Below are 13,825 nucleotides of genomic sequence, written 5' to 3' on the forward strand. Positions count from 1 at the left end.
GAATGCTTCCGTTTTGGCTATCTGCACACAAACATCTGGGAAAGAATTATTGATCTTACTTGAATTGCAGACTGGTAACATGGACAATGAAGACACTTGATTTGGTAATCAAGTAATGGAGGCAGGAACACAGAATTGTGGGAGGTAGGCTTAATCTCCTCAGTTTTTCAGGCTCACCAAGCAGCAGTAATCGATGTATGTACATAGAAAAGAAATCTGAATGTACCTGCGTACCTCCCCCCAGCTGATGACATGCCGCCAAAATAAATAACATAACCCCTTAAACATAGGAACAAAGGAACCCTTAAGTAAAGCCTTGACAGCAGTCTGAAATTAGCACAACTGCAGACCACAGCAGGGAGGGCTCTGGTGTTTTCATCTGTTTGTCACCTTACAAATCTACTCTTCAGGTAAGACCAATCGTTCTATTTATTGCAATGGACAATGAAGCCCATTGGATTGGGACATACCACAGTGATTCCCAACTGGGTGGGACCCAACTGCAGTGGTGTTGCTTGAAGTGCTTGATGAACGAGCACGAGCGTGACTATACACATTGTGTCAAACTCAGAGGTGACCCGGAAACATCACAAATGGGTTGTTTGAAAAGTTTTTCAATGGGTGTTCTGATTATACATGATTTCACGTAAGTGTGCGGTGCCTTAGGGTGTAACCATGCACGAATTGGTTGCTTCCTGTACTCCAGATGTTGTCAGATGACAGCTCCTAATATCCCTGATCATCAGAACTGCTGGCTGGGGCTGATGTGAGTTGGAGTCCAAAAACATCTGGAGAGCACTATGTTGGCTAAAGGTAAAGGGTCCCCTGACCATTAGGTCCAGTCGTGACCGACTCTGGGGTTGCGGCGCTCATCTCGCTTTATTGGCCGAGGGAGCCGGCGTACAGCTTCCGGGTCATGTGGCCAGCATGACTAAGCCGCTTCTGGCGAACTGGAGCAGCACACGGAAACGCCGTTTACCTTCCCGCCGGAGCGGTACCTATTTATCTACTTGCACTTTGACGTGCTTTCGAACTGCTAGGTTGGCAGGAGCAGGGACCGAGCAACAGGAGCTCACCCCATCGTGGGGATTCAAACCGCCGACCTTCTGATCGGCAAGTCCTAGGCTCTGTGGTTTAACCCACAGCACCACCCACGTACCACTATGTTGGCTACCTCTGGATAAAAACTATGGCTACGCCTAACTATACAGGTATCTAAGCACATACCTTGAATGCCATTGTGAATAAAGATAAAGTGTCCAGAATTGTAAGGCAAACTTCAGTGGCAATGTTGGCTTCAAGTAAAGATTGGTGAAGGACGTCTGCTTCTGAATGGCCATAACCTGTGGAAATTTGAGGCAGTTGTTACTTGGAACGCTGTACCAGACTTTGACAAAACTCCAACCTTTTAATATCCACACTACTAATTGAATAGTAGCAAAGCTGGAATTCTTATGTGTCTTACAGGAATGCTGCAGTTGCAGGTATATAACATGTGCACATATTTGCAAGCTTGGGTCGTGTAAATGATTGCTTTATGTTTCAGATAGCTTGAAGCAAAAAGTAAGGGCTGAGAGTACATAAATAACAAATGAGTTACAGTAATATTCCAGTTGTATCCCAGACCTGTGGCCTACACATAGGTGGAATTAGCCTAGATAAGTGACAACTGAGAAATAATTTTCAAAAATTCTGAGACCCATTCAGTTTGGTCTAGGACAGTTCTTTTCCAGACTTCTGATAGCTGAAGCACATTTTTTCATGATTTAAAACTGAAAGCAAATCAAAAAGTTTTACCCTCATACTAAGAATGTAAGATTAAGAATTACCCACCTTCAAAAAACACAATCCATGTGTTTCTTAATGAGTCCTCATTCTAGGATATGCCTGCTTGTTGGAAGGTGACAAGTCCTGAGCAGACTCATGCAGACAGACAACTGTTAGCCTCCTCTAAAGGCAGATAATTCTGCTGCATCAGGAGTCTTTAAATGCTCTAATCATTTGCAACACAGACAGAAGGAAAGAAGTCCCCAGCATGCACCTCTGAGAGATGCAATGGGCAATCTCCTTCATGGTTGCATACAATGGGCTCACAAGAGCATTTACTTTCATTCTTATCTGAATATATAAACGGAACCATTGTAATACTATGCCACGGATACTCATCTCACTAAGTCAATCCAGGAGAATAACATGGCCAATGGTATCAAAGGCTGCTGAGAGATCAAGCAGACGTAAAAGAGTTGCACTCTCCTGTCCCCTTTTGTGATGAAAGGCATCCACCAAGACAACCAAGGCGGATTCAGTTCTGAAACCAGGTCTGAACCAGATTGGATCTAGATGACCAGGCTCATCCAGGAACACCTGCAGTTGCTCCACAACCACCTTCTCTACCACCTTTGCCAAGAAAGGAGTGCTTACGACTGGTCTACAGTTATTGCACTCCATTGGGCTTTTTGAGGAGTGGATACACCACCACCTCTTTAAGGGGAGTGGGCACCACCCCATCACACAAAGATGCATTTACTGCACCTCTGACCCATTCAGTCATCTCACCCCAGCTAGTTTTAATAAACCAGGATGGATAAGGATCTAATGAATAGGTAGTTAGGCAGATCATTGCAAGTATCCTGTCCATATCATCAGATTGCATTAACTGGAACTGATCCAGCAACACTGGGCTTGATGTTGCATTAGGCACCTCACAAGGCAGCATCTAAAATCACTGCAAACCCAAGCAACTTAGTGGAGTTAACCCTTTTTTAAGTTAACTACCTTTCATTCCTGTATCTCCACTTTGTTAGAACAATTAATTTCTGGATTTTTTGCTCATATACAGTTAACTGAATTTGCACTAAAACTGTATTGTAAAACCAATAAAAAGCTAGACTAGGTATGTTAGAAATGTACGTATCTCTTGTATTTCCCTAACTGAACACCATTATTTCCTATCTTCATAAAAGCACTATTGAAACGAGTTATTTAACTATTTAATGACATATTATAGTGGTGCCCCGCAAGACGAATGCCTCGCAAGACGGAAAACTCGCTAGACGAAAGGGTTTTCCGTTTTTTGAGCTGCTTCGCAAGACGAATTTCCCTATGGGCTTGCTTCGCAAGATGAAAAACGAAAACGTCTTGCAAGTTTGTTTCCTTTTTCTTAACACCGTTAATACAGTTGCGACTTGACTTCGAGGAGCAACTCATAGAACGCGGTGTGGTAGCCTTTTTTGAGGTTTTTGAAGACTTTGGTGATTTTTGAAGCTTTTCCAAAACTTCTTTTAAACTTTTAAAACTTTTTTGGGGGGGTTCTGGATTTTGGGTTGGGGTGTTTGGAATTCAAGGACTTGGTGTTGGGGAGGGGTTTGCAAGAATCTGGAAGCTTGTGTTTTTCCCCCCTGCATTTTTATGATTTTCTGTGACCATTGGGCCACTCTGCTGTTTTTTTAAAAAAATTCTGGATTTGAATTTCTGTGTGGTGGGTGGATGGGGGAACAGTTGAGGAGGGGTTTGCAAGAATCTGGAAGCTTGTGTGTTTTTTTCTGCATTTTTATGATTTTCTGTGACCATTGGGCCACTCTGCTGTTTTTTTTAAAAAAATCTGGATTTGAATTTCTGTGTGGTGGGCGGCTGGGGGAACAGTTGGGGAGGGGGTTCTTCAGCAAGAAGCAAAGAGTGGAAGAGGAACCTTCTTCGAGTTGTCCCCCAGAGTCTTAGAAAATGTACTGTACACTTTGCTGATTTTTAAATGTTTTTCTGTCATGTTTAGAAACTTAATTTATTGTTCCTTCAATTTTTGAAATGCTCTTTACAGTATGTGTGACTTTAAAGAGCACTTAATAAACACTTGTTGTACCAAATATGGCTTTGTTTGGACTTTTTTTGACCATAGGAACGCATTAATTGAATTTCAATGCATTCCTATGGGATTTCGTGCTTCACAAGACGAAAAATTCGCTAGACAAAAAAACTCGCGGAACGAATTAATTTCGTCTTGCGAGGCACCACTGTACTCCAGGGGAGCATAATATCAGTAAATAAGATGCTAAGAAATAGGTATAGTCATTTTAAGGGGGGGGGGAATACCAATTAGCAAAATTTAAAATCAAAATTTCTTCCCAGAAATATGAAGCATTGATCAACCTACGCTTAGGAATAAGGTGGCCCTTTAATACATTTGCCCCTCCAGATGTTGCTGAACTACAGATCCCATTATCCTTGGGCATTTGGGAATGTTTGCTAGGGCTGATGGGTAGTTCATAAACATCTGGAATGCCAAAGGTTCCACAGCCCTGCTGTACATTAAAGGAAGCAGCAGAGAAGAACCGTCATTGAAACATCGGGTGAATGGCAAAGGAATTTTGGCAAACTGTGAAATATGGCTACAAGAAGAAGAAATCTAAGGATCTCCTAAGGCTCAAGCAGAGACACAGGGGGGTTTGCATGCACCCATTTCCCTCCTGAATACCTTCCTTCTCAAAAATTGTCCCAACCAAATTCCTGAAGTGCTCTTTAAATGTCTGTGTTCAAAATGGGATTTGACATGAGGGTTTTTAAAATAGAACAAAAATGATGGCTTTGGTCCTAAGTTCCACTTGCGGAATATGGGTTTTCTGCCTTCCGTCTGCTGCTCCTGGAGCCCTCCAAAGCAGGTGGTGTTTGAGTTCCAGATGGAGGGGGAAATCCCCCCACTTTGCTTGAGTGGAAATTACTTCCGATTTCACAAAGGCAGTGTTCAGTCAAATCAATCTGCATGCAGCAGTGCCATGTCCATATTTAAAAAGTGTATTGGAAAATCTCTTCACCCCCACACAAAAAAATTGAACTCAGGGATAGAAGTTTCTGGAGAATAATTCTGGGGATTCTGTGAGGTATTTTTGAGAAAGAGCTGCCAATCTGTCAATATTTTCTGTGTCTGGTCTGGGTGAGCTTTCAGTTTTGGAAAATTTGAAAAATGGGGAATACACTGCTAGATTCTAGCCTTAAAAACAGGCTAGAATGAAGAAAAAGTATCCAAGACTTAAATCAGCTCACTACTAATTTCCAGAAAAACAGATGCATTTGTTAAAAGTATTCAGGCAGTACATAGTTAATGTGGGTTTTATTATTTCAGTAAGCTGCCCATTCTTGAATACTGTGAAGCTTCACAAAAGTCGAGTGATATTCTTAATGATGCAGCTGAAATATTTCCAAAGATTACTTCAATCTAGATTTCATTTCAAAAATTCCAACAGAAGCTGACTTCAACCTGATTGTCTTACCATTGTCTACAGAAATTCCAAGCAAACTTGATATTTTTCTCACACTGAAAACACAGAAAAAGTCACTTCATTACTGGGTGCTTCTTCACATCCAAACTAAATCATGGACTTTCACAGTACTTTTATGCTACTTCCCCTTAAAAACTTTATGCCAAAACATGGTCACATGGTCAACCAAGCACATTTCACCGTTTTCAAAATGTTCTTGAGAAAGAGTATAATGAAAGTTCTCAATGGCAGTTGAAAACGTTGTTCAAGATGAACACCACAGAGTGCATAAATTTGAAGTAGAATACATCAAATACCAATGTATACAAAATTTTGAGTATAGCATGTTAAAGTGCTGTAGTTAACCATGTTCCACATTGTGTCATCATTTGTTACTTCCACTCAGCTGTGAACAGAATTCATGTTGGTGTTTGACCTTGAAAAATACTCTGGTGTGGGTTTCGACCTGCCTCTGGTGTTGTGGTACTGGATGAGATTTCAGGTGTTATGTCATGGAACTTACTGTGGCTAAATGTGAGAGAGTTATCCAGGCTGCTCAGCTGCTGTAATCTGGCATGCATCATCCCTGTTCTGTTACGGGAAACAGGCAATGTCTGAGATTTTCGATCATGAAATATGGGTCCCAACCCCTCCTGGTTCCTGCAAGATGGGTGAAATGGGACAGAAGCAAAAGTTAAACATGTTGCACTGCAGCAAGAGAGGGTGAGAGTTAGTTAAGCAGGCCAAGCAAAAACTCTACTAGAAGATGAAAATACAATGCAGCCTATTATCTATTTTAGTTAAAGTTTTGGGAAATTTATCCAGTCAGTCAAAGCAGTACATAAAGGATGTGGACTATAGTATTTACTTCTTGACCACAATGGACTATTTACAGTTGGACAGACTGGAGGTAGGTCAGCTATAGTGAGAGTCTTAGGAAGACAGACTCAGTCAGGAAGACTAACTCTACCTGACCACTGTACTTTGGTCATTTTACATTAGCTTAAACTAGGCAGAATTCCAAAAGCATCACAGCAAGTACCTTTTCAGCCCAAAAGCTTCAAAAATGCTTGAGAGCAGCAGCACACAACTTGCTTTAGAAACATTTAGTTCAGAATAGTAAATGTGCTACCGTGTATACAAATAATTTTTAAGAGAGCTTTGTGTGATGTGAATTTGTTATAGAAGGTTTAAGGAGGATCTGAGAGAGTATTTAGTAAGCACACATGCAGTAAGAGCAAAATTACGTGATATACTAATGCCTGTATCTTACCGAGGCAGGAAGGGAGTAGAGCCATATACTTTGTTAAACTTGCCAGCAATCAAATGAAGGAAATAGAAAAGTGATCTGTGTTAGCAATCAGTACAGACTAACCTCCTAGTGTGTACCACCACCAGAGCTGACAAGAAATGAAAACCAATACCAGAATTACACACATCCCTGTTTCCTCAACCATAGGGTGTGTAAAGATTGCATGCACTATTTTTTTGCTAGCACATTCCTTTGGTGCATCTCAATGTGAAATATTTGTGAATCACTTCAATAATCACAATTTACATCAGAAACGTGCATAGTTTTCAGTTCAATGTTTTCACATGCAACACAACCAAGTGGTATGTTATTGGTGAAATAGTCTCTTAACAAATTCATCAAGAGCTATTTAATGCATTTTCATGCATTATGAATATTCCTACTTATACAACTATATCAAGTGGGCAAAAGCTCAAACTGTAATTTCAGGAGCAGCAATATGTATTATTCTTAAATAAAATGGTTAAACATCATGTAGTACATTAAGAAAAATGCAACAATAAAGAAATAAAGGATATTTTACTCCAGTCCAAAGAAATAACACAAGTACCAGTGCCACATTAGAAATGTGTGGCTTAATTCTGGATGGCAAAACCATGTATGTGCTGTATCACTTCAGTCTGCATGTGAGGTCTTACTCAAGAGTAACCAGCACAATGCCCTCCAGATGCTGAACTTTAATTCTCATTAGCCCAGTCAACATAGCCAATAATCAGGATAATGGACACTATAGTTCAACAATGTCTTGAAGATAAGATAAGTCCTTCTCCCTGACATCTAATTTATTGTGTGGAGGGATCTTTTGGTCAGAAGAGCCCAGACCTGCTATCTGAAGTGATTTACAGATCATACACTGCTTTACCACCTCAGGCGCTTTGTGAGAACTAGGTGCAAACATTAGGAAACAGGCAGAACAAATCTAAAGCTGGGGGGAAATCCAAGGTTTAAAGAACCCCAAATGGCATTTTCCCCTGGGAGCAGGCTGGGGAGATGGGGGATAAATAGCCATATAAGTGTTGCAACACTTTTAGGTGAGTTCAAATACCTATTCAGTTTGATTCACAGAACAGCATGCTTTATTTTGATTTTTCCATGCCCCCTTTCAAGACATTGTCAAAGATTAAAAGCAAAAATCAACCAATGGCAATAGGATAATCTTTGGGAGAGAAAGAAAGGCAATGTATGTTGTATATTTCTCTTTCATATATCCAAGTCATAATTTCCTGTATTTGTGTCTGATGTAAGTCACAATAACATCAGCTAGCAAGTGACAGGCTTGTGCCAAAAGTCCATGTGGAGGCTGTTTCTAACATCAAAATATTGCAACAAACGAGGTAAATTTCCATACAAGCAGCTAATGGAACTAAGACCAGTGTGGCCAGCACTGGATACGATGAAAAGATACATGTGGTGTTACAAAGCCTTGTTTAGTCTGACTGGAGAGTGCACAGGAGGTAGGAATAATTCACAAGCTATCATTCAGGTACTATGCACGGTTTTGAGAATGTCACAAGGCAGTTTGGGCAAACCTCCACAGTTTTAATAGCCAACACAAAAATCCCTAACTATGTAGTGCAGCAATTTGGGATGAGTTTTCAGTGCTAGTAAGGCAACACAGCTAACATGTGTCAAGCACTACAAAGGCCGTATACTTACCTTCTAATACAAAGACATCTCTTTCCAGTATTAACTGAACATTATTCAAATGACAAGAATTTAAGGCATTCTGTCACAACAAAGTTACACCATTAGGTTATACACAGTACCTGGCGATGTATCGTTTTCCCATGTATTGAAACTGATGCAAGCACACTCTGCAAAGAACACAGTGAGGGTTAGTTTTAAAACTAAGGCATAATTTTAGTAAAAACTTAACTGGAGCCAGCTCATGATATGATAAAATAATGAATGTCCACGATTTTAATGATCACTTGGCTTAATTCCCATCCCCAAACCAGAGTCTCTACCTCAATCCCATGTTACAGCTGTCACCTTTCTGCCAAACAAGTTATGTTCAACACTTTCTGCTCTTATGCAGAGTGAAGCCAAGATGCAGTAGTTGCTATGCCTGTCTTGTTTATTAAAACAGTATAGGAATTATCACTGACAATTTTTCCCACTTTCTGTAGTACTGTAGTGCAATCCAAACCATGTCTAATGAAAAGTAAGTTCCAGTAGTAGATAGGTAGCCGTGTTGGTCTGCCATAGTCAAAATAAAAAAATTCCTTCCAGTAGCACCTTAAAGACCAACTAAGTTAGTTCTTGGTATGAGCTTTCGTGTGCATGCACACTTCTTCAGATAACACTTCAGATAACACTTCTTCAGATATCTGAAGAAGTGTGCATGCACACGAAAGCTCATACCAAGAACTAACTTAGTTGGTCTTTAAGGTGCTACTGGAAGGAATTTTTTTATTTTGAAAAGTAAGTTGTTAGGATTGTAGCTGTGTCTTCAATGATCTCTAGTACATTTAAATTCCTGAACCACCAAGAGTGAAGAAAAGGTTCACAGCCAATCTGCTTTCTTCACAAAAATATTTATGCCAATGCTATGGCAGCAGCATCAGTCAAGTGAATGAATGAAAAGCCTAAGGCATGTGGTCTTCTTTAGGGTCAAAATGCATTCTTACCAGGATCTGTCTTGGGCTCTACCTATGCTAGAGAGGTCATGATAGTAACCTCTAATTATAGAAGGCAGTCTACAGAATATCTCCCACAAACAGATACTGTGTGATGGGGGCATCATAGAACATGTTATTGCCCTGCGGAGCGACCTTTCCATAAAAGTTCACTACCATGAACATCTTCTCAAAGAGCTATAACAGTGTACTTATTTGGGTTTCTAGTAGCTGGCATCCCATCATTAATAGATAAGGGAGCAGAAGTAGTGAGTGTTTTATTCACATTATTAGGTAACTTCATTGAAAACATTAACAGGCAGTCAGAAATGCCCAGAAAACAGGCAACCTAAAATATTTAATAATAAAAGAACTTTGATCATGACTTAAAGGTAAAGGTAAAGGGACCCCTGACTGTTAGGTCCAGCTGCGAACGACTCTGGGGTTGCGGTGCTCATCTCACTTTACTGGCCGAGGGAGCTTCCGGGTCATGTGGCCAGCATGATTAAGCAGCTTCTGGCGAACCAGAGCAGCGCACGGAAACACCGTTTACCTTCCCGCCGAAGTGGTACCTATTTATCTACTTGCACTTTGACATGCTAGGTTGGCAGGAACAGGGACCGAGCAACGGGAGCTCACCCCGTCGCTGGGATTCGAACCGCCAACCTTCTGATCGACAAGCCCTAGGGCTCTGTGGTTTAGACCACAGCACCACCCATGTCCCTTGATCATGACTTATAGAAGACAAATTAATTAGGGATTTGGTATATCAAGAGATACGACCTATGACTGATAAATGAATCTCCATATTCAGAGGCAGTATGGCTGAATATGATATACTGCAGACAGATAATGCAGAAGAGCTATTTCCTCCCTGCTCTGTGGTCTTCCTGGAGTCATCTGGTTTGCCACAGTGGGAAGCTGGGTAACAGACTTGATGGATCTTTGGTCTGATCCAGCAGGGCTCTTTCGCTCTTCTTAGGGACAGACAGATTGATGCAAACAACCATGTGTTAGTTTTGTATCTGACTGAGGGCCTTCAGTTCCCGTCAACGTTTATAGAAATCTGATAGCACCTTAGGTGTATCAAGGGTATTCACAGATTTTTGAGGAGTCACCAGTGGATTTGCAGCTGGTAAGCTAAGGGATTCATCTTTTGTACTCTGTTAAGCACAATTATCCTGTGTTTACAATAAAATGTTCAAAGCAGCTCACAAGACCTTATTAATATACTGTATAATGATAATAACACTTGGAACAACAGAATGCAGCAAGGTAAGATGGGGAAAGGAAATATGTTTAATGTCCCCTCATCTGTGCATCCCTTTTCATGAAGTATAAAATGATAATTTCCATCTCCAACTTATACGTGAACAATAGTAGAACAGTACACACACACAGGTTTGCATACATCTCGTTGGAAAAACTGCAAGCTGGTTTACTTCTAATTGCCAACATGGTATTAATGTTGAATGTGTGGAGATAAATGTGTGCATGTGGGAGCTTGTGAGATGTATTGCAGATTTCTCCATTACCAGGACATTTTGAAAAGTTGCAATGCTATATAGTATATACAATATTTACTGCGGACTTTAAGTTCATGTCTGAAATGCAATAACTGTACTGTACAAAGAATTATAGTAATAGCCAAGCCAACTCACTCTGCAATTGTGAAAAAATCCATAAGTTCTGATGTTGAGGCCTTGTTCCAGTATGTGAAAAGGGCATCTACAATGTATTGGAAAAAGCAATTAATAAAATGTGAGTATCACTGATGTGAATAGTTTTAAGGACACAAAGCAGGAAAGCTAGTATGTTACACAAAGCAAAACCTGGTTTGAGACTACACATCTAACATCAGACAGCCTTCTAAATATGCATTTGAGGTACAAGTGCACAGCTTATTACTCCACAGCTCTTCTGTATAGGCTCTCTATTCTATACTGGTCAAGGTTACATAGCTTGAACTAGAGATGGGCCAATCTATCAATTTCTCTCAGTTTCTAATTTTTCCACTCTTAAGCTCAGTTCACCACATTTCCACATTAAAGGTAAAGGTAAAGGTACCCCTGCCCTTGCGGGCCAGTCGTGTCCGACTCTAGGGTTGTGTGCCCATCTCATTTAAGAGGCCGGGGGCCAGCGCTGTCCGGAGACACTTCCGGGTCACGTGGCCAGCGTGACGAAGCTGCTCTGGCGAACCAGCACCAGCGCAGCACACGGAAACGCCGTTTACCTTCCCACTATAAAGCGGTACCTATTTATCTACTTGCACCTAAGGGTGCTTTCGAACTGCTAGGTGGGCAGGAGCTGGGACCGAAAGATGGGAACTCACCCCACCGCGGGGATTCGAACCGCCAACCATGCGATCGGCAAGCCCTAGGCGCTGAGGTTTTACCCACAGCGCCACCCGCGTCCCATTTCCACATTAGCTTGTGATTAAAAAAAAAACTACTCAGGAATATTGCTCTGCATTTCAGCGCACATTTCTCCTAATATGCAAGCAATACACCCTAACATGAAGCATTTCTGTATTGTATTTTTACCTTTTGCTCATTTTTTTGATTGAAGAACTGGATTACAACATTTGTAGAAATGTGAAATTCAAAGGATATTTTGGGAGATACCCGTTCAGGAAGGATTAGGTAGGTTTTGCAGGGGAACTAGGATGAGATATCACCTAAGTGTGTAAGCTGAATGATGTGGAAGGAAGCATTCCCCCAGGTCCCCAGCCATGTAAATATATGCCAGAGCTTTGAATTGTGCTTGGCAATTGCCAGGAGTTTCTGAACAGTCATCAAAAACAGTCCCTTATACAATACATAGCAATAGTCTAATATGGAGGTTTAGCAGAGCATGGATAACGGAGCCAGATTCTCCATTTCAGACGGGAAGGAGCTTCAGCTGGTGGAAGATGCTCTGTGCCACTAACACACATCGGGTATCCAGGGACAAAGCTGTAGCACTCCTAAACCACAAACCTGATCCTTTTGTGGGGAGAGGAATCCCATCCAGAACAGGCTGAACTCCACTTCTGTAGAGGGATAAACTACCCACCAATGGTACCTTTGTCTTGTCTGGATTAAGCATTCATCTTGTGGGCATTTTCTGCTCATTTATATAAATTTATATCCCCTAGCAAGTATTTGGTTGGTAGAATGCCAAATTCAGAGATGAGTTCTGGGGCAGGGAAGCAGGAAGCATTGAAGTAATCTAGTCTTCAGCCCCTAATAAATAACAGCAGAACCAGAAAACTTTTTGCAGAATTAAGCACGAGGAATACAAATCAGAAGAGAATCAAACAGAGGCTATTACATTTCAAGTTACACATGACATGTTACTGAACAAGGGTTTAAAACACCAAGTTATTGTGTTAACTCACTGTCAGAATTTAAGAAGTGAAAAACTTTTGCTTACCATCTGACATGCTTTTTAAAATATGAAGGAAACACATCAGTAGACTCCTGATTTCAGCTTGATCAAGCTTGTCACATCGAACTACAGAACTTCCCAAAGGGCAAATCTGTTGGTTCTGAAAAATACAGGAATACAGTCGGACAAGAGGCTCATCTTAATGCATTAAGGCACAAACACAGCATCTCAAAACCGAGAGAGTGTTGGTTACCAAGAACAAAGGTGGAACACTCCTAATCATAAGCCAGATCCTTTTGTGAGGAGAGGAGCACTCACATGTTGATAGTGTAAGTTGCTAAGACACACCAGCATATAGACCGATCTAAGTTTGTACATTGTGCCCAGATCCAATTCTCTTTTTGTACACATTCCATGGTTACCTCTCTCAAGCCTTCAATTTGTAAACAAGAAAAACTACTTAAGGATAAGAGTTAAAGTAAATGCGTATCTTCTTTAGGGCAATTGGTCAGTATCTAAAGGTGTATGATACAGCCATGCTTCAATATGTGATTTGTATATGGAAATGCCAAACCATAAAGCAATTACTTTTGAGCCTCAAACTACAATAGCAAAAGTACTACACTGCAAACGTGCACAAACAGCTTAAACTAATGTGGAATTAGAGAAGATTACGAGCAAGGAATGAAGTGTCATGGTATAACTTTGAACAATAAAAAGAGCCAACACAAATAATGTCTCATCATAACTGTCAAAAATGGAATAGAAACTATATGGAAGTTTCAGAATATTTGGTAGGCATGCATGATCATCTGACACACAGGAAACAGGAATATCACACAAAAGCCAAAGACAATTTGACAGTAAATGCTTAAACCTGCATTAATTAATTAAGCCTTACAGATGTTTCAGGCCTTCTTTCAAGTGTTTGCCTGCATGCCTTCCCCCAGGCATACTAATTTTGAGATAAAAATATACAATTACGTATGCAGTCTTTCAATCCTATTAAGATCAACTCAGGTCTTCTGACTTCCATTCCTGAGTTGTAAAGACTTTCTGCAATATTTGTTGCTGCAGGAAAGCCCTGCACCCATCACTGTAGCCCCAAAAGGCAACTTGCTTTGAAATCAATCAGACCAAATAAAATATTATCAGCCAGGAGAAAAGCTTAGAAGTAAGTCAGCTAGGATAAGTACCATCATGAAATGTATAATAAAATAGCAGCTATGTCAAGCAAGAAACGAGTATAACTTGAACATATGATATTCAAAAAAAGT

At 40.6% G+C, this 13,825-nt stretch overlaps 1 protein-coding gene across 16 annotated transcripts in view; it reads right to left on the reverse strand.

Moving 5' to 3' along the window:
- The window catches only part of DOCK9 (dedicator of cytokinesis 9), a 107,155-nt gene that overhangs the window by 16,033 nt on the left and 77,297 nt on the right, over window positions 1-13,825 (reverse strand). For 9 of the 16 annotated variants that reach the window (XM_081198219.1, XM_081198223.1, XM_081198212.1 and 6 more), the window contains 5 exons: window positions 12,594-12,708; window positions 10,841-10,907; window positions 8,328-8,375; window positions 5,773-5,909; window positions 1,228-1,343 (listed from right to left, as the gene is read on the reverse strand). In XM_081198219.1, coding sequence (XP_081054345.1) covers window positions 1,228-1,343; window positions 5,773-5,909; window positions 8,328-8,375; window positions 10,841-10,907; window positions 12,594-12,708 — 483 coding nt within the window. Of the gene's footprint in view, window positions 1-1,227; window positions 1,344-5,261; window positions 5,306-5,772; window positions 5,910-6,522; window positions 6,561-8,320; window positions 8,376-10,840; window positions 10,908-12,593; window positions 12,709-13,825 lie in introns of all 16 variants that reach the window. The other 7 variants (XM_081198215.1, XM_081198213.1, XM_081198224.1 and 4 more) reach the window with 3 other exon arrangements.

This window comes from Podarcis bocagei (assembly GCF_964188305.1).
Source record: "Podarcis bocagei genome assembly, chromosome: 6".
In the NCBI taxonomy this organism is placed as follows: Eukaryota; Metazoa; Chordata; class Lepidosauria; order Squamata; family Lacertidae; genus Podarcis; species Podarcis bocagei.